Source organism: Triplophysa dalaica, chromosome 8, assembly GCF_015846415.1.
Source record: "Triplophysa dalaica isolate WHDGS20190420 chromosome 8, ASM1584641v1, whole genome shotgun sequence".
NCBI lineage: Eukaryota > Metazoa > Chordata > Actinopteri > Cypriniformes > Nemacheilidae > Triplophysa > Triplophysa dalaica.
This window is the reverse complement of record NC_079549.1, coordinates 12,449,384-12,476,638: the sequence shown is the minus strand read 5'-3', so window position 1 is coordinate 12,476,638 and position 27,255 is coordinate 12,449,384. Positions and strand designations below refer to the sequence as shown.

Below are 27,255 nucleotides of genomic sequence, written 5' to 3'. Positions count from 1 at the left end.
TTCCTTTCTTTATGTTCTGACCAATTACAAAACTTGAAAGTGTAAGAGAACTACTTTTCATCCACAAGTAGGAAAGTAACATTCTACAAATGTGAAATTAATTGACATTTCTTTCTATTTTTCTTCGCCCTTGCGCCTTCCTCCACTCTCTGTCTTTGCGGTCTAAGTTTTAAAAATAGCAGCTCATAATGGAGGGTCAGGCTCCAAAGGGGAATGATGATCCTCCGAGGAGGAGATGTAATTTAAATTCCATGGCGTACGGGATTGCTTTTCCCCGTCCACTGATGAGGGCAGATATGCGATAGCGAGGGGCTTAAAGCTGCAGCTCCCGGGAAGCCTCTATCGCCGGGGAGCAGGAGCGGAGAATCAGAAATCATCATGATGAAATGAGGGGCGAGGCTGAGGAAAGATCAGTGAGGGATTTGAACTTCTCATGAGAGCAAGAGCTTGAGACAAAGAAAGAATGAGAATTATGGCTGACCTTCGTCTCTCCATCCATTTATAAATGTGTGTGTGTGTGTGTGTGTGTGCATGTGTGTGTGTGTGTGTGTGTGTGTGAGAGAGAGAGAGAGAGGTGGATGATGATTGGCGGCTGATCTTGCTCGGAGTAATATTTGTAAAACCTATGATATCTTATGCTGTCTTGTCTCATCTTTGTGTATCCAAGCAGGGAATGAGGGTTCAGCGGAGAATGGACAGAAGGAGACGTCCACCTGTGACATTTGCCAGTTCGGGGCGGAGTGTGACGTGGATGCAGAAGATGTCTGGTGAGAGATAAAAAAATGTCTTAGATATTTCACTGTAAACCAAGATGAGGAAGAAGCAAAAGAGAAATAAAACTGCATAATATATCAAGACTTGTTTTCAGAGAATATATCTGCAAGTTTATTTACCCCATAAGAAAATTCTTCTTTTAAACATAAACCTCATAATTGTATTTAGTTTTATGATTAAATCAAGTATTAATCTATTCCCAACAACAACCCATGTCCACTCAAGTATCCCTCTCAAGAAATGTAACTATTGGAAAAATCATGATACATACAGTATCACATATCGTATGTCCTGGACATCAGCGAACTGCTCGAGCTGTCATCGGTTGTGAAGAAGTCTACCCTTTAATCTTAATAGAGGAAGGTCTTTCTTTCTCCTTTCTGCCTATTTCTCTCAGGGCATCCGTGGGGAATTACATGTCAGATTTCCAAAGACAGTCTGTAGATTCACTAAAGATTCAGCAAGCACTAGCTGGAGTGCGGATGTGTTTGGATGCATCAAAATGAAACAGCCTTTCCCTCCTCTGAGATATCAGCACGATTTGAGGCGTTTATGCTTGAGTCGTGGCGACGGTCCCATGACGGCCCCTTGCTCTGATACACTTGACTGCAGATGACTCACTCACCTCACTGTTCCTCTCCCTAAAACACTCCACCGCTCTCACCAGACACTCTTTAGCTTCGTTCAATCGTTCTGTCTCCCTGCGTCATTTGAAAGGATTACTAAGATGAGAGATTATAGATAAAATCAATGCTATAAGCTGCATTAATACAATTTCTGTGTGTGTTTGTGCGGAGGTTCAGTGTTATGACAAGCACACTTTCAAAGAGAAAAGGATTTGATGTTGTTCAGGGGAATAGTCAGTGTAAAGGTGTGTGTATTTTGAATACGAGAGAGAGAGTGCATGTATGCTAAAAGTTTGAGATCTAGCTATTGGAAAAGCATCCAACAGGAGCCCCAATTCTGCAATTTCACTTTATTTTACAACATTACACAACACAATGCAAACGACTTCACAATATGCCAAAAAGATTGATACATTTGGGATGCAAATTATTTAGAAAGCACCTGTTTGGTGCATAGACTGGATTAAATTTAAAAGACTGTAAAAGATGGACGACACGTTCCTATTTATTTCCACTGCAGAAAAATGAACCCAAAATGTGCGTATGCATGGGGTTTGGGTGCATGTGCTTAATAATCCCATCTTTTGCGTAGGAAGTGCCGTACGCATCTTTCAGGGCATGTTTTGTGCGTACGCAACAGTTAACGGTTAATGATGCCCCTGAAGTGTACATTTGATCGTTTTTGTCTTTAATGACTAATACTGTCCTCACAAACCTTTTTTTCATTTATTTTCTTATCCTTTGATTCTCGTTCTTTATATTATTGTAATTCAGTGCTGTTCCCTTTTTTGAGGAATATTAATTGAAAATATCCTGGACGCAAAAGAGGATGCACGCGTCAAGTCAATTGTGGCTGCATGTACAGTGCTGCCAAGCCAGCCAGTCACCATATGCAGAAGCCTAAAAGCGTTTTAAACGTGATTCATCTCCTAAAAATGTAGATCAAGTATATGAAAATAATCCGTATGAACCATTAATGCAGAATAAGAAAAACTAATGTCATTCCTTTGGGCGAGAGAAGATGAGTAAAATCGGAGCTCATATTTGCAGAAGGGGGCGCAAAATAATCTCTGTGGAATGCAAATGGTTTTTGAGGGAAAAAAATGATTATTGAGGAAACGCAAAGTCTTTGAAACGCAATGTTCTTGGGAAGAGCAAAAGATTTAATATATTTTCTCTCCCTTAGCCTAGTTATTTTTTCAACCACCTGTATGTCCCTTTCAATACGCACGCTGCAAATGTCACTCAATGCGACATCTCTGTCTGTACATGTCTTCAATGAACACTATGGAGCGCTTGAATGTCATTTTAATTTGCGTCTTAAGTAATTTGGAAAAATAACAGTCAATAGTGTTATGTTTTAGCGTGATAATTTGACAAAACATTATATAGTTTAAATGAAAGACCAGGGGACCCCCAAGTTCATTATTTTAGACTTTAAGAGGGGCTAATGAGGCTTAAGGCTAATGAGGGGTCCGGGACCATCCCAGTACCCTCTCAATTTTAAACAATGCTTGTACCGTCATGAAAATAAATCCGAAATAGGAATATGGAAATGAAATGCAGATTACATTATGCAAAGTTAAACTAGGCGTTGTAAGCACCATATATCGTTATATTGTTGAGGAGATGGGGTGGAGATACACATACAGTCTTCTCCTGTCAGGGATTTATAATGTCTATTCATAAGTCTGAAAACTTTTGTGCATATGCAAAATCTTCCTTTTGTGTGCGCTCACACTAAGGATACAATCTAGGTAAAGTTTTATAAATGAGACCCCTGAATTTTTGGACATGAAATACAAGTAAAATGCCGAAACGTATAAATGTGTAATTCGTATTCAGCAAGTTAAACTTCATTAAGAAACAGTAAAAACTAAAGCAAAGCACAACTTAAAAGCAATTATTCACACGGCTATCGGCCGATAGTTTAAAAACAGCCAATGATCAGGGCCGATATATCCTGTCAATCAAACGAGAACAGGAAAATGCAGTAAATTTGTCCTCTGTAAATAGAAAATGTTAAAGGAGTCTTATGACACGGCTAAAACGAATATTATCGTTTGTTTTAGATGTATTGTATTGTGTATACAAGATTTAAGGTTAATAAACACTGTATTTTTTCACATAGTGTGCATCTTTGTATCTTCTCTTTGCCCCGCCTCTCTGAAACAAAGCTCATCGCTCTAAAAAGCGAGGTGTGTTTTGATTGGCAAGTTAATCAGTACGTAGTGATTGGTTGAATACTGCAAGTGTGTGACGGAAATCTATGGCCTCTTACCATATTCTGAACATCAGGTTCCAAAGCAATTGTACTGACAGGTAATAAAAATGTCATTGGTACTTCCTTATCAATAAAAAATAATATGTAACATATCTAACTGTGGGGGCACGGTGGCTTAGTGGTTAGCACGTTCGCCTCACACCTCCAGGGTTGGGGGTTCGATTCCCGCTTCTGACTTGTGTGTGTGGAGTTTGCATGTTCTCCCCGTGCCTCGGGGGTTTCCTCCGGGTACTCCGGTTTCCTCCCCTGGTCCAAAGACATGCATGGTAGGTTGATTGGCATCTCTGGAAAAATTGTCCGTAGGGTGTGAGTGCGTGAGTGAATGAGTGAGTGTGTGTGCCCTGCGATGGGTTGGCACTCCATCCAGGGTGTATCCTGCCTTGATGCCCGATGACTCCTGAGATAGGCACAGGCTCCCCGTGACCTGAGGTAGTTTGGATAAGCGGTAGAAAATGGAATGGAATGGAATATCTAACTGTTTTACCCTTTATATACAATGTTATACAGATTTGCCGTTAGTGATCAACCAGTGTTACGCCATGTCTCGTCGCAACTCAACAAAGACAATAAACCCCATTTTAAACAAAACATTGTTTGCCTCTAGTTGGAACATAATTATTGATTATTATGACTTATGTTGTTTTTCACGTTGCGCGCGTGTTTGCAATTGCATATCACACAAAGAAACGACATGCGCTACAAACGCATGACAACCTCAACTCTTATTAGTCCGTAACAAAGTCTTTACAATTAAAATATCCTTACAGGCTGCGAATCCGAAGCGCCAGACTGTCCTTGCGAAGTTGTAATGGTTGGAATTGGCCTACTTTTTAACCAAAGCTTTCGTGCAAAGTCAGCCTTGATCTCACCCAGGTTCATGAAGCAATCATCTGTGAAATGCGCTGCACACACTTGAATATTCGGATTGTACTGTTCTGGAAGAATGTTGTACTAATGTAATAATTGGTTTTTAGTTGTCTCATCTTTTGGGTGGGCAAACTAAGAGGCTTTCTTTTCGCAACGGAACATACAGTGTCTCCACGACGCTACGACGGCGTCTATACAATGAGATTTACAAGTACGCCCACCTTACTTGCATATACATTTGGGCGGGTCTTAGTCAAATCATACCACGAACTGATGTAGATTTGTGGGGGTGTGGTTACACGAGGCGTATCAGGCAGGTCTGGGTAGGCATTTGCTTTTAGATAGAATGCATCTTTTGTTACCACACTTTTTTGCAATTTTACATGTCTAATACATGCAGGGGCAACTTATAACACACTTAAGACACAGAAAAAACACACGCCATGTGTCCCATTTCAGAAATATCACATCATATTTGATGTTCAATATTAATAGTCCTTTTAATAACATTCAGAAATGTAATATTGATTTAATTTTCAGAATTGATATTGTTAGATATCATTCGGTGTAAGTGGAGATCGGTTTTCGTTGCATCTCTAATTTTAGGACGCGACTGGTATAGAGCAGTTAGCTCTTCGTACATATAGATATGCCAAGAGTCCATAGACTGCAAAGATCTGAGATTTCAATACGCGCTCCGAAAACCTATATTATATGAGCTGTGCTATAAATTCTAATTCTGTAAATCTTTCAACTCCATTTTTATTTCTGAAAGCATAATTTTAGGGAAAACACATCTGAGACAGTTGATAACTGAGAACTCCATTCATTCTTCTGAGCTATGAAAGAGCAACCAGCGAGCAATAAAATGTTCTCTAGAGGGAGATTCTAAAGAGTGTGATAAAGGGCAGGTGGACAGACAGGAAGCCCGCAGGCTATGCTGGCAAAGTTTAGATAACAGGGAAACCACATGGCTCTTACAAATCAATAAGACATATCTCTACATCAACACTCTTGCACACACATAGGCGCTACTATCCAAACAACCTACATTTTAAGTAAACCTCAAGCCTTCAGTTTGACTTGCTCCATTATTGCCTGGTTTGTTATTGAAAATCTTATTTCTGTGTGTGTGTGTGTGTGTGTGTGTGGGTGTGTGTGTTGTTGACGCACTGCAGATACACACAGTGTGTATAGAGAGAACGTGAGAGGCAGCATTAAATATTCATGCGCTCAAGACACATTAGCCTTTATGACCACTACAGACGCTCAAACTGGTGAGCAAAGAGATGTGTGTGCATGTAAGGTAATATGTTGCCATTATTGGTGCCTCTTGGAAATAGCACAGTAAATAAAAGCTCAATATCATTGTGTTTGTTAGTTTTTATCGTACAGCCAGTGTTCCTGAGGACACATCTCAAGCCTTTGCATTACAGATCTCAATTAGCACTGGCAAACAATCAGAGCTGCCCTTGAGTCGACTCCACAACACAGTTCAACTTAATCAGCGCTTCTATTTAAAACAGATATTTTCTCACATTTGTAGTCAATACGCATCATGCTCGCATTGCCAGACTCGACACAAAACAGCTCCTCACTTAACTAAACCTCTCTGGCCGTGCGAAAGGATTAAAAAGGAAAGCTGAAGTAAGAAATAGACAGATTTATAATTATAATGTCTGATTGTTGCCGCCCAGTCAATGTGAATGTGGACGGATTGTCGTTCCCGCTGTCACATGCAGACACACAAGGTAGAAATTAACCAAAGCACAAACACCTACAAATAAAAATACAGACATACATTTAGTAGAACCCTTTTGTTAGCTGCTAATGTGGAACATACACTTACCTAGAGCTAGATTATGCTTAATGTAATATGATAAAATCACTATTATGAACCTGTATGTTTAATGAACATGTAAGTTTATTAATAATCATCTGATTAAACAATCATTCTGGTAAATGAAATAATTTATTTTAATAACTGAAGGTTGCCAGGCAATGTGCATTAGTATTGAATGCGCAGTCACAGGTGAGCACTTCTTTTACATTGACCTTCATTGAATCTCACCCTATCAGAGTTAAGAGTCAAAACTGTCGTTAATACGAGACAGATATCCCTAGTTTAAAAATTTATTTTGTGAGTAAATGAAGTGTCATTTGGCTGGTATCTTTGGAACATTAATATAATGGTTTACACCAGTTGTAGGAAAAGTTAAAAAAAATTGTTTTTGTGACTCACAATATACGAACAGGCATATCAAATTAATTACTGTGATATTAAAAACCATGATTATCCAAACCGTGTTAATTCTACACATAATCATATCATGAATAATTTAGCACCCATTTAAAGTTTGTGCATGTGAAATAAACTTTCATGGTCAATAAGAAATTGCCATTTAGTTGTCAGATGTGACTAAAGTTCATTTTGTATGCTGGTTGCATGCGTTGCATATCAGTAGCAAAGTTTTCATGGCGTCTTTGTCTCTGTCTCGGCCTTTCATCTGCATAGACGCAAGCACGTATGCGCCCATTAACATTGCTAATGAAAGTATTTTAGTAGCAGCCATTAAAATAAGTGAAGGAACATCATAGCTCTGGAACTCATCACGTCCTGTTTGAAACACGGCGTTGTATTATTCTCCGCTGATGTGCTCTGTTCCTTCAGTCATTAAGCCTATGAAACGATAGACTTGTGAATAACCTATAGATTGAAAATCACTGCTGCATCCAGTTCAGTTGTGTCCCGATTAATTCCAAAGCTTTTCCTTCCAGCTTCACTCTGATCCATGAACAAGCTGATGGAGAAACGACTTCACTCATTACATTTGCAATCTCAACAGCCTTATCAACATTTGTATGGTAGAAGCATCATAAAAGCGCTGTTGCTGTTGGTGTTAATCTGTTTCTAATGGTAATTCGTACAGCCTCAAGCTAAATGGGCAATTATAAATGTCAGTTAATGTTTGCCTTTCTCGCTGATGCAGACCTTTTGTAATAACGCCTGTCTTTTCTAGCATTGTGATGTGTGTGTGTTTCAGCATGTGTGTAGTCGCAAAGGAATCCTGTGAAAATGCTGAGCTTAACAGACTCATACATGATTGAGAGGTGTACATTTAAACTATAATGTTCACCCGTTGCAGAACTGGCTTTTTACAATAGCAATTTTCTTGTAGGCATAAAACTAAGTGTTGAGATGATTGATTGTGTCTACCAGCCGCTGCAATGGACGTAATGTTTAAAACTGTCAATCTCTGACATGCATGCTGTAGATAGGACAAACTTATCAAGGTATATTTGAGATGGTTTAATGTTTTCTGGCAAAATCAGACAGGCAAGAGTGTTTTTGTACTCAAAACCGGATCATCAGGGCTATGAATCAGACCAAAACAATCATCACACAACTATAAAACAAAAAGTTTTGTTAGTCAGACAGAATAAGCAGCAGGCCAAACAACACACAGACTGTAAAGATGTATGCAAATATTGTTTCAGTGCTGTTAATAATAAACCTCAGCACTTTCCCAACGCTGCTTAGCCAATCATTTTAGAGTAGAAGAATTCTTATATAATTTACTTTTGCCTCTTTATCAGAAATCATAATCTGAATCTCCAGCGATTTGTTTGAATCTGAATTTCCCAAGACTGAAATATCATGCGTGGCTGACACGTAGATCAAACAAGGTGACACTTGTTTAATAACCTTTTTCACACTGTTTGATTTGTCAGTAATTTGCATTTGTGATGTTTCTTCCACACAGGTGCGTCTGTAACATAGACTGTTCCCACATTAGTTTTAACCCCGTGTGCGCATCAGATGGCCGTTCCTATGACAACCCCTGCCAGGTCAAAGAGGCGTCATGTCAGAGGCAAGAACGAATCGAGGTCAAATTCCTGGGTCACTGCCAGGGTGAGAAGACCGCGTTTGTTTGTTCCTTAAAATAATTTTGCAAGCTTTATAAAATATATGTATTTCCTACACAATTTCTGCTTTCTTGCTCTTTACATAAGCCATGACAGAGAGTGGTTACATAACTGGTTTCTTGGAACAAGGCAAATTTGTCGTGCCTCCCTTTTGACTCCTCTATTATTTATTATTATCCTGCAGGTGACATGATTACAGGCACTAAAGCAGGAGATGGACAGTATGCCAGGACAGACTACACGGGTGTGTGGGTTAAATTTTATTATTTAAGAGGTATTAACGCTCTGTCATTTGGATTTGATTTTCTTATGTTCTGTTTTTGTGTGCCTGTGTTTGAATTAAAGAAGAGAAGCCAGAAGTTTCAGAGGTGGCGAGGGGTTTGTACATTCCCTGCCCTGACCACTATAAGAACTATTGCGTACATGGAGACTGTGAATATCCCAACATGCTCTCTACACCTTCCTGCAGGTAAAAATATACATTATATTTACACACTAATTACACATTTACACAAAACTTTTAGAATTATTTAAAAATATATATTTTTTGTCGGATTATTGCAGCATCTCCAAAGAAAAATTACAAATTTTAATATAGATTCTAAATGTGTGTGCGTGTGTGAGTGTGTGTGTTTGTGCGTCTGTGTGTGTGTAGGTGTTTGTGCTCGTGCGTGTGTTTGTTTCTGTGTGCTTATTGTGAAGACCATTTGAATGTGTTGAGGTCTAAGGTATCAAAGACCGTTGTCTCCCCCTAGTGCTCAAACCAAGAAAGACCTGTTCTCTGAAATTAGAAATGTGCTCAAGGTATAAACTGAACTGAAGTCACACAGATAAACTAAATAAAATGTGCACAAAGAGAAAAGTACAATTCAGTTACATCAAACCAGAGATGCGTTATTTTTAAACTTATCTGGATATCATTACAGGTTCAAAAAAGTGAAGTTCAATCTTTAGGATTTATTGCATACTGTGGTGTTATTGGAATAATAATATTGATTTGTTTCTCGTAAAAGCAAATTAATCCAGTCTATTATATTATTATTCAATTTTTATTAGAAAAACTGATTCTTTATTCCGGATTATTTGTTGTTTTGTTTTTTCTCCACCTGTTTTGACACTTCTGGAATCATAAAAATAACTTTGTCATAGGATGAATAAATGTTTTTAATGGTGGAATTTGCTATAATTATGAAGAATAAAAGCACGAAATAAAACCTACTACTTATAAGAATACAGTATCATACAAAATAGCCGGGGAAAAAATTAACTCAAAAATGTATTTACTGTTTCTAGGTATGTGTTTTCGTCAAACAATAATGTTTGTTTATTCTGTGAACTAGTGACAACATTGCTTCCAAATTCTAAATGAAAATGTTGTTTTTGTTTGAACTTATTTGGAGAAACGTCATAAACTGGTCAATATAACAAAAAAGATGCAATGTTTGCAGATCTCGAATACTGTAAAGTTCATATTCATAAACACAATAGTCATTTTTACATGTATTTTATGATCAGTTCAAAAAGGTCTTTCCATTCTCTCAGATTTTCACATTAATGTTGCAGTATACGTCATTCCTGCGTGGGGGTTGTTTTTCAGCCTCTACAGTATGCACGTACGCTGCATAGCGTACACATACAATGTGTTTCTGAGTTATTGGTACACAAACATATAAAGTCTATATAGATTCTACTGTATATAAATCTAAATTTTTCAAGTTCCTCCTGGGCTACACAAACACACACACACACCTAAGCTGAACAACCACTGAATCCACTTTCTTTCTATGTTTCTTTTCTCTCAGCTGTCACTCAGGATTCAGCGGTCCGCAGTGTGACACTAAAGAGTACAATGTGTTGTACGTGGTGCCTGGTTCCGGAAAGCTCCGCTACGTTCTCATCGCGTCTGTCATTGGAGCTCTACAGGTGGCCATCATATGTGTAGTGGTGCTGTGTATCACCCGGTGAGCATGAACACATATGCACAAATGCTCACTTGTTCAGAAAGCAGAATACAGTTGCCTCCTGGGATGCTGGGCTACACACACAAACAAACTCACTCAGAAGTCTGTAGGGAGTGTTTCTTTCTGTGGGACTCTGCAAAATAACACATTTTATGTAAGGTTATAGTTGATGGTTGTGTGTGTGGTAGTAGATCACTGCCAGCACTAAATAACTTACCATCTACTGTAACTCTAACTATTACACAGGTCAGAAGAAGAGAGCCTGTATTCAGTATGAAAATATGGCATATTTGTTCAAATAGATTGATGGACTCACTGCATCTTCATTCTGGATATGATGTTGGATTCTGTTACATCTACTTATTTCTGATCTAACAGCTCTATTTATGAACTATGCCTGCAAGACCTTTAATGTAAGAAACTGAAAACAATGAGAAATATGTTTCATATACGGTACATGTACGCAAGTTAGACTCTAGACCATTTTGTTGCCATTTCAAGTCAAACAGTACAATTTAAAAAATGAACAAAATGTTCCCATATCGATGAATAAGTCATACAGACGCATACCATGTTATAAAGTCAAAAAAATTGTATAACTGATTACAAATTGAACATAGCTCTCACCTCACAATAGAACAGATATATTTATGGTAAAAGCTCTAAACTGTCAGCTTTTTCTTTACAGGCAATTGCTGTTCCGTAAAAAAACAAAAAAACGAGTTACAAAAGATAAGAATGTTGTGCTTCCTCTACAGGAAGTGCCCACGGACCAACAGAATCAACCGACAGAAACAGAACACAACACACTACAACTCTGAAAACACCCTGCGCGCCTCCACCCGTCTCATTTGAATGCTGGAAGCGGAGAATCATGGGAATGGACAGGAAATATACACGCACTCTCCTTCCCCGCACAGAGACTTTGCATCCTGCTGGATGATGGAACGGAGATGGATGAGGGCGCCGATATAACGGAGGATGATGGGTTCTACACGCGATGCCTTGCACCTGTGGCACAGGACACAAACAGAGAATTTTAGGACACCATGATAGGACACGTCCTGTTATTTGGTTATGTATGGGTAATATTTCCAATAGATAATTTGTTTGTCTTGGTGGGGTCCTTTTTCTGTAATGTAAATAAATAATTTATATCACAAACATGTGTCACCAAATTGTGCCTTTTCTTTTGTGGATGCCATGATGTGTGATGAAAATCGTGAATAGAAGGTACTGTATAAAGTTGTTTCTGGTGATTATAGTGGGGACTTAGTGGGCATAAATGTTTCTAAATAAATATAAATACCAGAAGGCTTCAAGGAGTTTAAATTGTTAAGAATCTTTTAAAAGTACATATGACTTGTCATTCAGGGAGTTTCAAGCATTATATCACTGCTCAGAAATGTAAGGGGATGTTCACCTAAAATGAAAATTCTTACAAACCTGTATGACTCTCTTTCTTCTGAAGAAAACACAAACAAAGATATTTTGAAGAATGTCGAACGACTATGGCTCCCACTGACTTCCATTGAATGGACACAAAACTACTGAGACATTTCTCAAAATTTGTGTTCCACAGACTCACATACTGGTTTCAAATGAAGTTAGGGTGAATAAATGATGTTTTGTATACATGAGAAAGAACATGTGGGAAACAGGAAGCTTAGGGACTGTAGAAATTGTGGCATTCTTCAAGAGAACCTCTTCCAATTTCTTCATCAATCCCACAGAGCTCCAGCACTTCCTATCTGACTGTCTCTGTGCCACAGGGGTAAATTCAAATCCATTAAGCATATTTTTGTTGTCTGTACTAACCTGTTCCCTCTTCACAGATCTTGGGGCATGTTTTTAAATGGAATGTTGGAAAGAACTGTAGTCCTAGCCTTACAAAATATGTGTGTGATTGTAGTTTGATATATAAACCGTGGTACAAGCTCACAAGACCTGGTAATACAGTGCTACTTTTTTGTTCTTCGGTCCTTGTAATTACGCTGTGTTGCAGTGAAGGCTATAAATCTTGTGTATGTGATGTGTAAATAAATTCTGGCTCCATAAAATGCATTTACAAAATATGGCACCAGAACTCCAGTCCCATGCCCTGTTTTTAAAGAATTGCCTCACAGGAACATAGTACACATAGTCTGCATTGCTCTGCAACCCAGATACAGCAGCCAAGTGTTTCACAAAACCACTTATCTGATTCATGTCATAACACCTTAATACACTTACCACAAGTTGAATCAATACATTTTAACTGAATGCCATTGTTGATATTTACTTAGCTACAGTGTTTATCAGGTTTGCTTTCCCAAGCAGCTTGCATTCATTGCCACAGGATTGGATTTGTATAGGCGGATTCTATTTAAGAAATTATAAAACAGGCAATGACATCATTGACCCTCGTAGCATGCTTTGAGAGTGAGCACAAAATAAATAAAAGGATGAAGGCTTTTCCTTTGTCGTTAATTTGACGCCCACAGCATTGCATTAGCCTAACAGTCAAATTGAAGAACCAGTTACCACCAAACCCATCCAAGATTTGAACAAAGGTGCCAATTATAACTAAGGCTTCATAACTGTGGTGTGCTCTGCAGCGACATGCCTTTGCATACTTTGAAATTTTCCCATGAATTAAAGACACAAACCATTCAAAGCTGTCAGTGACATCTGAGATCTCAATAACAGCTCATGGGAATATGGGAGCTATTGAAATGCATGTCTGCTTAACTGATGAAGCAGCACAGGGTATGAAACACGCTAAAGATGTCATATTTAATTTAGTGTAATAAAATCATTGCGTGATGTCATGATGTTGGATTTAGCCAGGTTATGTATTTGTTGTTATTTTTATAATCATGCACTTGTTTTCTAATCCAATTAAATACGTTTTTTGTTTTCCTGCAGTGAGTACTTTCGACCTGCAGAGGTCAGGCTATACTGCATTTTTGTCATGACCAATGTATAATCTAATGAAACTGTAGAGAATGTGAAGTTGCGCCATCTTGGTAGGATAGCTGCCTGTGCGTTCAATGCAGTGTTTTGTTTTTCTTGTTTAATAAGAAATATGACCATGGTAGGTCGGTCTTGCTCTTTTAAAAACTGCAATAGCATTACGCAGAGTCGTTCAGGAAAAGCCCATCCTTCTTACACTTTCGATTTCTCCATATAGCTATCAAATAAAACAAGTAATGGTACATATCAAAACAATAATAGCAGTGGAGCATGATCCTCCCAAGATGGCGGCGCCACTGCAACACGCAACATAGGGCGTGATGTCAGCTTCACATTCTCTATTATAGCCACATGCTCCAGGTAACACTGCAAGGCAGAAAGTTTATTTGTACACTACATGATGATGTTTGATTAAGTGTATGGATGTGAGGTCACATAGGTGACGGACATTCTTTGTTTTCATAATCTGCGCAAATGACAAGAGAAAACAATTACCCCACCAAAGTACAACTGAGGAAACATTAGCGATATGTTTCTTTGCGTATGTGTGTGTGCGCTTGCATGCAGGAGAGATAATTCATCATAAGTACAGTAACGGTGGGACAATCGCCTCAAAGTCTCAGAGGAAATGACCACATGATTGTGTTTGTTTTGCGTTAGATTTTTCTCTGTGTCTTTTAATGACTCTCCCTTGAAAATATCTTAAACACGAATGTTAATCTCACTTCATTGATTGCCATTATCCAGAAAATGACCTCTGGTCGAAACACAATAAAGTGCCGTGTTTATCTTTGATATTGGCTCCGCGCTGGATTTCCAGATGTATGTAGCAACAGTTATTTCACAATGTTAACTTTCATGACCTAAGCCGTGAACGAAATAGCCTTTCCTACTCGTTGTTCACGCAGGCTTTTAAGTAACCACACAGTTTTGTGGTACAACATCAGTCTGAGCTGAGTGCTAAGCCTCTGGCAGCCCATAAAGTGAACAGGTGGTAATAGTCATTCATGCTAAGGTCCAGCGGTTTATTTGTTGTTCGATGTAACTGTTATGCTACTCTTGTGCTGTCTTTTGTTTCTTGAACTCTCATCCTGCCCTGTGAACTCTTGACTTGATATTTTTTTGCTAGCATTGATCCTATTGTAAATTGTTTTGTCTGTCACACTGTGTGGGATTGATCTGATTATCAGAGATTCATATCTGACAGGTATGCTCTTCTTCTTATTTCAGTATAGGCCCTAGACTGTTTTATCGGATGCATGCGCCTGGCACGAAGTTAACTTTCGATCTGTTTTTGGTTATAATACAGTATAACAATTTATCTTATGTTTAATTTATGTTAATATACATTTTATTGTGTATCATTTAAATATTCAAGCAAATAAAAAATACTCATTCTTTCAACTGGAAGTTAAGTCTGTCCAACAGAACTTTTGTTCATGTCCTCGCTGCTGAAAGCAACAACATAAAGAAACATTCTGTTAAAAGTGTCATTATATTGAAGTGAAGAAAACGTGGGGTGAGTGTGCGTTTGCGTGCTTGCGCTTCTTGAGCTTTATTTGTTATATAAAGTTGTCCTCATTAAAACACTTTAAAAAACACATTACAACACACTTGTGAGGATATTTTATTGGTCTAAAGTAAAAGGGCTCCAGCTCATGAAAATGTTTTTCTTTAAATCTAATATCATGCACATGTTTGTGTGATGGTTAGGTTTAGGGAATTGAATATTATTACATTGATATAAAATCAATGGAAGTGTATGCAATGTCCCGACCAGTTAAACAATTGTGTGTGTGAGTGTGTGTATGTCTTTTAGCCTGGCATGGTGCCATGGACACAGATGAGATCTCTGTTCAAACACTGATTTCCACATTTCTGCATGTGACATTTCCTCTGTTTGCAGAGTAGATGAAGAATGTGAAGTATATTGTTTGAGACACATCTGTGTGCATGCACATTTACAAAGTTACTTACAGATTCTTTCTGGTTGGTGTCTACTGCAGCGAAGCTTCATATATAAGAATTATCATTCACTCCTAGTTCATGCCAACCAGCCAATATTGAAATTGCATTCAAAGTTGCATTGTCCGCACACACGGACCACTGACACTCCTTACTCACATTACTCGAATGGGCTGGGCTATAACTACCGTGGCAACCAGGCCCCTCCCCTGGGTGTGTGGGGAGTTTTTAAGTGAAGTGTTGGGAATGTTGTTTTTACAGAGCACTGAAGGCAGAAGAGTGTGTCTGCGTGTGTCACTCAATCCAACCACACCGTTCAAAACTCCTCTCACTGCAGAAGCCCGCTTGCACTCCACTCCAGGATGGGTGAGGACTCCTCTCATGCTGAGCGAAGCTCGTCCACCCTACCCAGGGAGGAAAGCAGCCCAACTCCACCAGCTCCTGCGGTGGATGCTCAGGATCTCCTCGTTCCGAGCTTCAGCGCCGGCTCGAATCCCTCTTCTCCCACAAACACCCTCTCCCGCCTGATCCCAAAATCTCCGACCAGCCCCACGGCCCCTGGAGGCCAGGTCAGTGCCATCACGGTGGTGGCTCTGCTCGACAAGCTGGTTGCCATGATTGAGTCGGTGCAGGAGAACCAGCAGAGGATGGAAAAGAAGCAGGCAGAGCTGGAAGGAGCAGTGAGGGTGGTTCAGGGCGACGTGACCAGGCTGACCAAGAGCCACATGTCCACAGCCAACAGCGTGGCCAAGCTGCTGGAGCGTTCACGCAAGACCGGCATCAACGTTAAGGAGGTGCGAGAGCGTCTGGATAGACAGAGCCACCAGGTGAAGCATCTAGAAGCCAACCACGCCCATCTGTTGAAGAGGAACCACTTCAAAGTGCTCATCTTTCAGGTGAGAGAAGTAGAAAACATAGAAGAATGAGGTCTTTCCACATTTCAGAAAACTAAGCAGCTCTTTGTTTAAACAAGAGTGTAACATTTTTGTATGTAGACCACAAGTATTTTTAAGATATTGTTAGAGAAATGCATGCACTTGAGTGGGGCTTTTTTGCACAGCGACAATTTTGTGTGACAGGACACGTGTGCAATGTGGCCGTGTATCGGAAATGCACACGTGGGAATTTTTCCTGTGTCTACATCTGGGGTAAACTGTGTGCTTTTAGATCATTTTTGTTTACAATACACGTTGCAGGCTTATCCTTTATCTTTTGCATAAAAGCCTCTCTTCACAAATAAATGTCAAATTAGATGTTAAAGTCAGGTGTTCTGGCTAAACCAGCTTAGTGACCTCTGGTTTAGTTTTGTTAGTCTAATGTGTGATTCTAAAGGGAGGTGTCTTGTTGGTTCAGATAAAGCCATTTCACACACTCAGGAAGCGCTATTATACTTTATGCCGGTTGGTTAATCTGAAGGGCGCGACATGTTGATTTAAGCGGCAGTGTCAGGCCCGTGCTTTTTAGAATAGTATTCTTATCTGATTGCCCCGGAGCGAGCCGCATACAGCTGTGCACGCCAGGACAATGATCTTTAACGTGTAGTAGCAGGTAGAGGCATTTCTTAAGGGTGTTAGAGTTCTCCTCTTGAAAAATTTTCTGGGAATCAGATTTCCCGAGGCTTACGTTATTCAATACCATAATGTGGCAAATGTAAAGGAGCGTGTTTGAAACTGAATAGCCCTATGAAAGACATACGTTTTCAACTGACAGAGATCCTATGAAGCTAATATCATCCTGATCCACGTCACGTCAACACCTGATCACTCTGGAAAATTGACTCAAAGGCAGAAAAATGTCTCGGATGGATTCGCTTACCAAAGAAAAAGAGATTTTTGTCAAGGCAGCGGTGACGGGTTAATGGTTATTGAGGGATTAATTATTCCTCACCACTGAGGTTACAAATACTCAATCTGAAGTATATCCATTCTAAATGATTACATTTCTTTCTCTGAGGGAAAACACGTTTTAGGAGTTTTCAGGAAATTGCTTAACGTGTTTTGTTTCTAATAACACTCAATCCATCCACTTGATGACCCTTGAGTAATCCAGCTGTCAGAGAGTAAAGGCCTGTGGGGTTCAACAGTGAGGGTAAATGGGTGAGGCCGATTCTCACTCATAACATTCCTTTTGAGATCACAGGCAGCAGGTGATTTTCAGAAGTGATATGTAGCTGTGTCAAGCTATTAAAACACTTTGGCATGAGCGCTTCAGAGTATAATAGATAACACACACGCCCATTCACTGTTTAACTTTCTTCAAAATATCTTCTTTTGTGTTCTGTGAAAGAAAGAAAGAAAGTCCTAAGGTTTGAAATGGCATGAGGGTGAGTAAATTTTGAATTTGGGGGGGGCTGACTATCACTTTAAGCGCATGCACTTTATGTGTCATGTTGTGCAGTTGCCACAGCATATTTTTGGTCGACATTTAGCCATCCATTCCAAAAAGTGGCTGAACAGCACAGGTATATCTTTGTATTATTGTGATGGTTCGCTGACACTCACCTGTCTGGCATTACAGTGTTTCACATTTATTACACATCTTGACAATGCGGAGAGCAATACAATGCTCTGAATTCACTGACTGACCTTTGCAAAGCAGTACTCTTTCCTATGCTTAGTTTTTTTCCTCCCATCATCTTTTTGTTCTCTTTGTTTGTTCATAAGAAGTGAGGTCCATGGGCCAATATCACTGGCCAGGAAAACAATGGTGCATTGTTCCAACCGTTTGACACTCTTTAAAATTTTAAGCAAAAATGGAATGTAAACATGAGGGAGAAGCGTTGCAGAAACATTTGGTCTCACAAGAGGGTTTTGGAAGAATAAGAGCAACATTCCTTTTTGCTTGTGCACTTTATTCATAGATTTGGTTTTGTTATGTTATGTTTTGCTTTTTTGGCTGAGGTATCTGATGATGCACGTCCAGCCTATGTGATAATTATAAACTTTGTGTGCACTATGCAAAGGCATTCAGTGATGGAAGGTGTGGTTTGAAAGCAAAAGGGCCTTTAGAAAGAAAGGAACACTGTAAACACACAGAGTCTGGCACTGATAGTGTATGCGTGTGGGAGAGAGAGAAAGAGAGTCCGGTCAACAGGCTCATTTCATTTAACAAGCACTAATTATCTTTGGTAATTACTGTCTGTTTGGGCCCCTATTTATTTATGTTTATGCATCATTGATCTTTCTGTATTCTCAAAAATGCATCAGCTTAGATTCCCAAAAAATGTGTCTCTACGTGCTGCCGCTCTTCACTGCAGCTTTGGTCTTTGTGTTCATGTGGTTGCCAGGACTTGTTAAGGGGTCATTAGATGCGTTCATGTTTCTTGAGGCAACAGTTCAGACGACGACTGATGCCTTATGCTTTTAGAAAACAACAGTGAGGTGTTTTTGCTAATAGAAAAACAGGACGAATAATGTCAAGTATGCATGTTTCCATGACGTCTATAGCAGCACTTTAAACAGCTTAGATTTGTAAGAGGTAAAATATACCTTCTGTGTCTTCACAAACACCTGAATAGTCTGCCAACATGCATGACTAATGGCAAACATGAGGCTTTTATGAACAGCCATAAAACACATTTTATTGCTTTCATGTTTTTTGAAGGAGGAATAGTTTGGGCCGAGATGTTCCTGAGATGGGTGTTCACAAAAACATTTGACAACTGTCATTTTTCACACCTTTGTAGTTGTACCGATTCTCCTCATCATTTTACACTCTGAAACCCTCTTGAACATTGTTAGGGTTTATTTTGGCCCAGCGGTGCCATGAAACGCCTTCAGTGAGGTGATGTAACTCTGCTCGATCCCAAAGTTTCCCGTATTATTGGCTTCTATCATGAGGATTTATGTATTTATGAATTTCATAGTCATCTAGATCTTTATTGGATGACAAATGCATCTAGTATATATATGTTGTGCAGATGTGAATTGTGGGAAAATGCCAGTCTTTTGAGATATGCATAGAAGGAAAACAATCTGATAGTCAGTGTTTACAGTTCCTCCCATTACGAGAATAAGCTTTTTACGACAACAAAGATTTTGATTATCAAAACACATTTTCAACAATAACATGGGGGTATGCAATAAAACACATTCTTTCATGCGAACCAAAGCTTGAGTTCCCTGAAAATTCATATCCAGTTGATCAGATAGAATTAACTGGGAAGAGAAGAATAGAAACCAAACTGATATATGAGCGAGCAAGCGAGCAAAAGAGAGAGAGGGCATGTTTCTGGTTTGACAACTTATCTCCTGCCTTTATATCTGTACTAACACACTCCAAGTACCCATACATATACATGAACATTTTTCATTACACAAGGACGTACAATAAACTAAGATATGCATTATCCAAATAGTGTTTTACTCTTCATGTATTTTTACAATTTATAATGAGATTTCGGTTGAACTGTATATTTAATCCTTCTCAATACGTCAAGCATTTTCCTACCACCTACCAACCATTCATTTGGCAAAGACCAAGCTTCTTTTCAGTAAGGGTGTGTCTAAAGATTGGGGTTAAGTGAGGTAAAACAGGTGTTGGGACTAGTTTAAGATTCACATTGAAGTCAGAATTAGATAAGGTTAAGGTAGACTGATGTTATTAGGGTGTTGGGAGATTTGCAGTTTAGGATTAGTTTTAGGGTCATGATCCTAGGATTAGAATGTGGTCAGAGTATAATAAGGGTTAGAGGTGTTATAGTTGTTTGACACTACAGTCAGGATTAGAGTGAAACTAGATTACTGAGCTCAATTCGGTTTTACTTTATAAGCTTTAATTGCAAACATACATTTTTTTTTTCAATAATAAAAAAAACATTAAAATGCAAAGATGCACATTTTCTTCTCTAAAGTCACTGTGTGTTTAAGACCTGTGTGAAAGAAGGTAGAGTGAGATATGAAATGAGCTTTCAAACATCACAAGTGAAGCGCTGTGAAGATGAAATGTTGCCATGCTCCGACAGGTGTTATTAGTTTCACTCAAATAAATACTGTCGAATTAGAAAAATAATACTTGAGGCAGCAAGATTAATCATGTGTTTAATTCACGCGAATAGACAGAGACATTGTTCTTTAGTCTGAATTTAAACCTAAGGAAGAAAGAGAGACAGAGAGAAAGAGAGAGAGAGAGAGAGAGAGAGAGAGAGAGAGAGAGAGTCCAGTCCCTTTTACAAACAGGCATTTTTCCATCATTGAAAGTGTATAAAGACTGCTTTTATAATGCTTGACCAGTCTTGTGCATCAGTCTTTTTATACCAGTAAGCAACTGCGATTCTCCCCACATTAAAGGGATAATAACATTTCTGTCCCCATTTATACACCCTCATGTCATTCAAAACTTCTGCGTGACTCATTCATTTGTGGAACATGAAATAAGATATTTTGAGAAATATGTTTGGTTACCAACCTTCTTCAAAATATCTTCTTTTGTGTTCTGTAGAAGAAGGTCATACAGGTTTGAAATGGCATGAGGATGAGTGAATGATGAAATAATTTTCATTTTGGGGTGAACTATCCCTTTAAGTTGTACTACGTTTAGCAATCAAGTTTTCAATAAAAGAGACGAGAAACCTTTTAATTCAATATAAATTTCAGAAGTGTGGAAAGGTGATACCATTAATTGGCATCTGATCCATTTAGCACCATTCAGTAGAGCTTCATAATAGAAAAACTTTGAAAATTGAGATCCATTAAAAAAATGTTGTTAATGCCTAAAGAAACAAAAAAATGCAAAGAAATATGTTTTCTGGTTTGTCTGGGTGTGCCCAATAAAGCATTACATCAACACAAGTATTATCGGATAAAAAGTAGTAATCCACTTAAATATGAATCAACAAAAACAATCCAACACTTCAGGGCAGTACACCTGCTCACAGCATATTGTGCATATTGTCCTCTATGTATTACAGTACTTTTCTACTTTCTAGCCACAGTCCAGCAGATCGAAGGCTTTGAAATCACATTGCTTTGGTATGCATTTCATTGAACTGCGTGTTTAAGCCAGTTGGTCATTGCTTTCCACCAATTCTTTGCACCTGGAGCAAAGCCAATGATTTTCTTCTTCCACACATCATAAACAGATATCGGATGAGTGAACAAATATTTGTCTGCCGTGTGTATTCCTTAGCCTTTTAATAAAAAAAACACTGCTAATGTGCCATTTTTTGTGTCTTCATATCAGATAATCGCACAAGTGTTATAACTCAGTGTAACTTGCATGGGTTCTGCTTCTCAGATTGAGGGAATGCAATATTTTGAATACAACCTCTGAAAATAACTTTTAAAATGAATTTGCATGTTTATTTTTAGTTAAAGACGTTTTTGTAGATAGTTCATTCTTGACTATGACTAGCGTTTTTTCTTAGTCTGCACAAATGCGATACTGACAACATGCACAAGTTACACATCCTTCCTTTGTGTCTTTCCTATGTTAGTCTCCTCCTATGTATTGTTCTTGCATTTATCTTTCCTCTGTTTCTTTCCTGTGTTTTCTATGTTCTCGTGCTGTCTTTTCGGTCTTCAAGACGTTTGAGTGACACACACATCATTTTCATCTCTTTTGGTGTTTCCACTCCAAAAAGTTTTGAGGCCTCCAGTCGGGCGCATTAATTATACAGGCTCCCATTACACACTGAAGCAGGGATATCAACATGTGACACAATGGTCTCCTCCTCTTTCTCTTCCTCTGAGCCCCACAGGGCATTGTGTGTCTAGATAAAGGTCAAAATCTGAATGGCAAATGTCTCGATTTATTACCATGTTACAAGGCCTGAGAAACACGTTAAGGAAGGTTGATACAAAATGAAAAATACTTACAAAGACTTAAGCTTTAGATTTGAGCTGAATTGGATTGAATGGATGACTGAAAACAGAATATCACAGCTTTTCTTGATATTTACACTCTTATTTATTAAAATCCACCATATATTACCAAGCATCCAGAGATTGGAAGTGGCTCCTTGTTTACTGGGACTAAAAGAAGAAAGCTGACAACTCCCAGCTCTAGTTTCTATGTCACTCTTGAACCCGTGGGCTGTTACTCTGTACTGCATCTGTGCTCATGAAAAACTGGTTATCCTAGCATGAACACTGTTTTTTGACTAGATCTGTGCCCTCTGGGTTTTACTAGGTTTTCAAAAGCAAAACGTTATTAAAGATGAAGTTCCAAAGGTATATTCAATCCCGTTACACAAAAGCAAATTCGGTTTCGGTAGAGCTTATCTTATTTTGTGTTTTATTTATGAAAAACTAGAATTACTGTCCTTCACTGAAATTTGCAAACACACATTGAGATGGCACTGAAAGTTAGGGCGGGCACAAAAAGCAGGTTTTCTTAACAATTCATGTCCTAAACAACCTAAATCTTGAGTTCTGTTAAAAAGATGTTTCACAGACTGTTTTGCAAATCCACTTATGAAGACACTGAGAGGTTGATAAGTTTTTTTGTAACTGCAGGTTTTGACTTTGCTCTGACTTTGATTTGCACGTAGACACACACCCATAAGGCTTGGTAAATATAATTTGTCTGTCAGTAGAGATGATAGCCTAGCACAGTGTTCATGTGCATGAATTAATCTGAATACAGCTAATTCTCTTTGCACTTCACAATTTTTAAAACAAGTACTTGCAGTCGCAGGTTTTATATCAAAAGACACACATATAATAAAAAATCTATAATTCAAATACTTAGCTCTTGGACAGGGATAGGTGCGGACTCTGAATTATTGGGAGTGTTGTAAGTGCCTCCAGGAGGGAGCAGGTGAGCGTGCAAAGCTCTTTTCGTCCTGCTTAACCACCTTTCCCTGAGGGCCTGATCTACATTTACTTTTTGCTCCTTAACCGTCAAGCATAACCCCCCTAACCTCGGCAGCCATGTCTGAGGTATGCATGCATGAGAGGAGTTTTGAGGGTGTGTGTGGGTGATAAGAGAATATCAAGCACTGTAGAGGAGTGTGTGAGCTGAAAGGGAGTGTTTTTGCAGTTAATGATTGAATAAATCGATTGAGTAATGGTTATAAAAACATGTATAATCATAAAATAAAACACAAAGATAGGTCACACAAAATCAATATTGTGCTGCACTTAAAAAGGTTGTCTTGCGAAAAATTATTAGATTAGTAAAACAAGATTTCACTTGTGTAATCTTACATTTTTTATATATGTAACCTAAATCAAATCTGTTGAAAATCAATTCGGCGGGAAGAGTAACCTTTCAATAGCTTTGGAATAAGTCCAGGACAATGCCTCTACATGTCTTGTGTATAACTAGCTCTGCCACAAACAGGTTTTTCAGTAGACTGAGCCATCACTTAAGAAACAAATTAGCTTACCAACTCGTTCTTCGTTTTGGTTTTAGGGTTACACGTTACAACAAGGTTGTATTTGTGGACAAATATAGGTAACGCATTGGCTATCAAAATGAAAAAATGAGATAAGATCATTTATTAATCTTAGTTCCTGTTAATTTCAACGTTTACTTATACGTTTTTAAAATCAACTGTAAAAGCAACAAAAAAATATAAATGCTGAATACCTACTGCTCATTGTTAGCTCATGTTAAAAGAGTAAAAGAGAGTAACTGTGAATTGCACACATTGTATAACTTACAGTGTTAGATTACATGCATATTGAATGCAGATTGATATTGTTACCTTATTGTGTACTTAAGTGTTTTTCTTTAAAGAAATATTTTCTTTTTCCGCACTTTTAGGAGGACCATGAAATCCCAGCTACTCTGCTCACCAAAGAGGGTTTGGCCTCTCTCTCTCAGGATGACACAGTTCCATCTACACCAACTCCACACACTGATTTAAACCGCTCGCATGAAGAGGGCCTACAGACCATCAACCTCTCCTCTGATGAGGACGAGGAAAAGGGAGCATCAAGCCCCCTTGCAGAAGGTGGCACAGAGTCAATGACGGATCTGCACGAGGAGAGTCTCCCAGACCTGAGCAGCGGACGTCTGGAGCGTTCTCGCGTCGACAAATTCAAGCGCTCCAGTCTGAAGAAGGTGGATAGTCTGAAGAAAGCTTTGTCGCGTAGCAACTTCGAGAAACAAATCAACAAGATTGTGCCTCCAGATCAACGTCAAAAGATCAAGAAAAGCTTCACCCCCAACCATCCGAAAAGCCCAACTTCCAAAAGCTCGTCTTTCAAAGTTAGCCCCATGACGTTCAACATCAAGAAGGAGCGAGCTGGAGATCCTGACCTCGCTCAGGACCCTGAAAGCTCTCACAGAAATCTCAGCCCGGTGGAGGTTCCACCCATAGGGGGACCTGATGGTGAGCTGCACTTTGCTGAGTTACACTCCCCGGAGAAAACAAACGGGGACGAGCATCACACTCCATCCACCCCAGGCAGTGCAGATGGTGAGGCTTCTGGCGCAGAAGACGGAGGTGATCTTGAGAATGGTCCCTCTGTAAAGCTAGTTGAAGAAGAAGTGGAGAAAGAAAAAGATGATGGTGCTGTTAATAACGTCGAAAATGGAGAAGAGGATAATGAAGAGAAGGAGGAGGCGAAAGAACCAAGATCTGTGGAGGAGGCCTCTCCAGCATCACATCCAGCCACTGTTGAGCAAACTTCTTAGATTTGTTGTGTTTTTTAATCTATAGCCCGACTTGAGTCTATAACTGAGACTTAGGTAATCAGTTACTCCCTTATTATGTTACCAAGCTTGTTTAATGTTAAATAGCATGTCTGCTGAATTAACATTTCGCCCAGAATTAACGCCAAACATAATGTTACTATAACCCATTATATTAAATTAATAAATTATGTTCTTTTGAGAGCAAATTCGATTGAAATTGATTCGAAGGTCTAGAGAATCAAACACTAAGACCGCTGTAACCACAATGATGCAGCAAAATAACTATTTTTCTTCTGGGAGCTGTAAATGCCATGAAATTGACTGAATTCAACACCCAAACTCTCACTCTCTGTTTTTTTTTCACCTGTGCAGACGAGAAATTGAGTGAGTGCCAGTCTGTCCGTTGTTGCTTGTCCAGACACTCTTCTATGTACAAACATTTAAGTATTTAATCACTTACAAAAAAGTAGTGGTTCTATCATGATTTAAAAAATTCGGTACTAAAGTAACACCATAGTTTACGGGACACTACTGTGATAGCACCGTGGTGGTAATTCCATGGAATTGTTGAAGTACTTTGGAGTATGATGTAAAAGCAATTGTGTGTATGAAGAGTACATTGAATATCTATAGATAAATACCATCTCATTCCATTTTTGTACCCTAAAGCACACTTTTGTAAGTGATAACAGAAAACTAGAAAAGTTACTTTTTTGGACATATTTAGTACTTTTATTAAAAGATTAAGCATAACTCTGGCTTGAATAAATATTCATTTTGGAGATTTAAGGTGATCATACTGCCTGCTATGGTGAGAAGTGTGTTTACAAAGTTTCTGGGGAAAATCAAGCACAATTCAATGCCGTCTCTATAGTAACCCTGCCTGCTGCCAACAACTCTCCCATTACTACAGCAAGGGCACACACACACACACACACAGTCATTGAACAACAGAGTTGCGACACACTGTGATCTCGCTGCTGCGTGGTCACGTGGTTCATGGAGCTCTCAATAGTTGAAAACTGTCAGTGTGTTTGATTGGTTTAAGTGGGAGAGACATTGGAAGTAGCTGCATTTGCAACAAATTTCTGTTAATACCAACACAATATATGCACTGATTATTACTATGTTGATTACATTTTTTACAACATTTTGTCTGATGAGTTTTAGAGACAGTGTTAATCAGTTTTGTGTGTTTAATTTGACTAGGAAGGACGCATAATGTGCAATACATTAACAGTTTGCATTCATCTATTTCTTAGGCTTCTATGATCATCACATACCAATGTTAAATTATGTTAAGACATTCACATAAAAATGCACAAGTAATTTCTCAATAAATAGTCAATGATTCCAAGTTAATGCACCTCAAAGACCTTTGAAATACGAACAAGACAAACAAATTTCAGTCAGTAAGAAATTGTATTATATAATTTATACAGGGAGAGGGCAGATAAGATTGTTATTAATGAGCAGTCTTCATTGAAAATCGTCTACACGGGAAATACATTTTTATTTATGAAAACAATATTTTGTTTCAAAAACATCCTCAAAATAAAACACCAGTTTTACAGAGATGTATTTGATCAACTTAGAAGAAAATGTTTTTGGGAAACAATGAAATGAATGGGCTTCAATGCAATGTTTGGAACTATAAAGCCCTCTATGACACAAGTTACTTCCACCAAGGGCATAAATTTGATTTTGACATTGGAAGGGACATAAAATTGGTCAGAGCCGGATTGTCAGTAAAGTTTAGCACAGTTTATTTGACTTATTTAAACAATATAATAATTTAACAATACTTAAAATAAGTTTTATTTGAAATAGTTTTCTCCAATGTTCTGCATTGTTGTCACTCTCATTGCTACACTGTATGCAAGATCCGTTTCCTTAGAAATTGACCAGAATAAACAATTATTAAGTAATAAAATAACATGTAACAAATAACATAATCATGTTCAAAAGCCTAATCACCTGTTACCCTACCTCTGTCTCAACATCTGGGCTACAGCTTGGTAAGACTGCTTCTGCCACCTAATAAAATGACACAATTGGTGGTCCTATTAACAAAGTGAACTACTGAGGCGGGACTCATTGCAGAGAACGAAACTTAACCATTTGTGTACCACAAACTACGTTATTTTTCCAGAACGCGGTTGTAAAAGATTTTTAATTCCTGAATAAATATATGTTGAAAAAAATCATTAATAAGTAAAAAAGAAAAGACACAGACGGAAAACAATGGTTATATACAAGTGTATATTAATTGTTTGGTCGAAATTATTGGCAGGGAGAATTTAGTGTTCCC

At 38.5% G+C, this 27,255-nt stretch overlaps 2 protein-coding genes across 3 annotated transcripts in view; both read left to right on the top strand.

Annotated features, from left to right (window-relative positions):
• tmeff2a (transmembrane protein with EGF-like and two follistatin-like domains 2a) overlaps positions 1–13,167 on the top strand; it is a 65,795-nt gene extending 52,628 nt beyond the window's left edge. Inside the window, exons 5-10 of one of the 2 annotated variants that reach the window (XM_056755400.1) lie at positions 671–767; positions 8,316–8,464; positions 8,663–8,722; positions 8,824–8,947; positions 10,281–10,439; positions 11,198–13,167. In XM_056755400.1, the coding sequence (XP_056611378.1) occupies positions 671–767; positions 8,316–8,464; positions 8,663–8,722; positions 8,824–8,947; positions 10,281–10,439; positions 11,198–11,294 (686 nt within the window). In that variant the 3' untranslated portion in view covers positions 11,295–13,167. Of the gene's footprint in view, positions 1–667; positions 768–8,315; positions 8,465–8,662; positions 8,723–8,823; positions 8,948–10,280; positions 10,440–11,197 lie in introns of both variants that reach the window. The other variant, XM_056755399.1, reaches the window with a different exon arrangement.
• Positions 13,168–15,606: 2,439 nt separating this feature from the next.
• On the top strand, positions 15,607–25,697 carry cavin2a (caveolae associated protein 2a). Its single transcript, XM_056755936.1, has 2 exons — positions 15,607–16,255; positions 24,069–25,697. The coding sequence occupies exons 1-2, from the start codon at positions 15,722–15,724 to the stop codon at positions 24,942–24,944; spliced, it is 1,410 nt and encodes a 469-aa protein (XP_056611914.1). The 5' UTR covers positions 15,607–15,721; the 3' UTR covers positions 24,945–25,697.
• Positions 25,698–27,255: the final 1,558 nt, after the last annotated feature.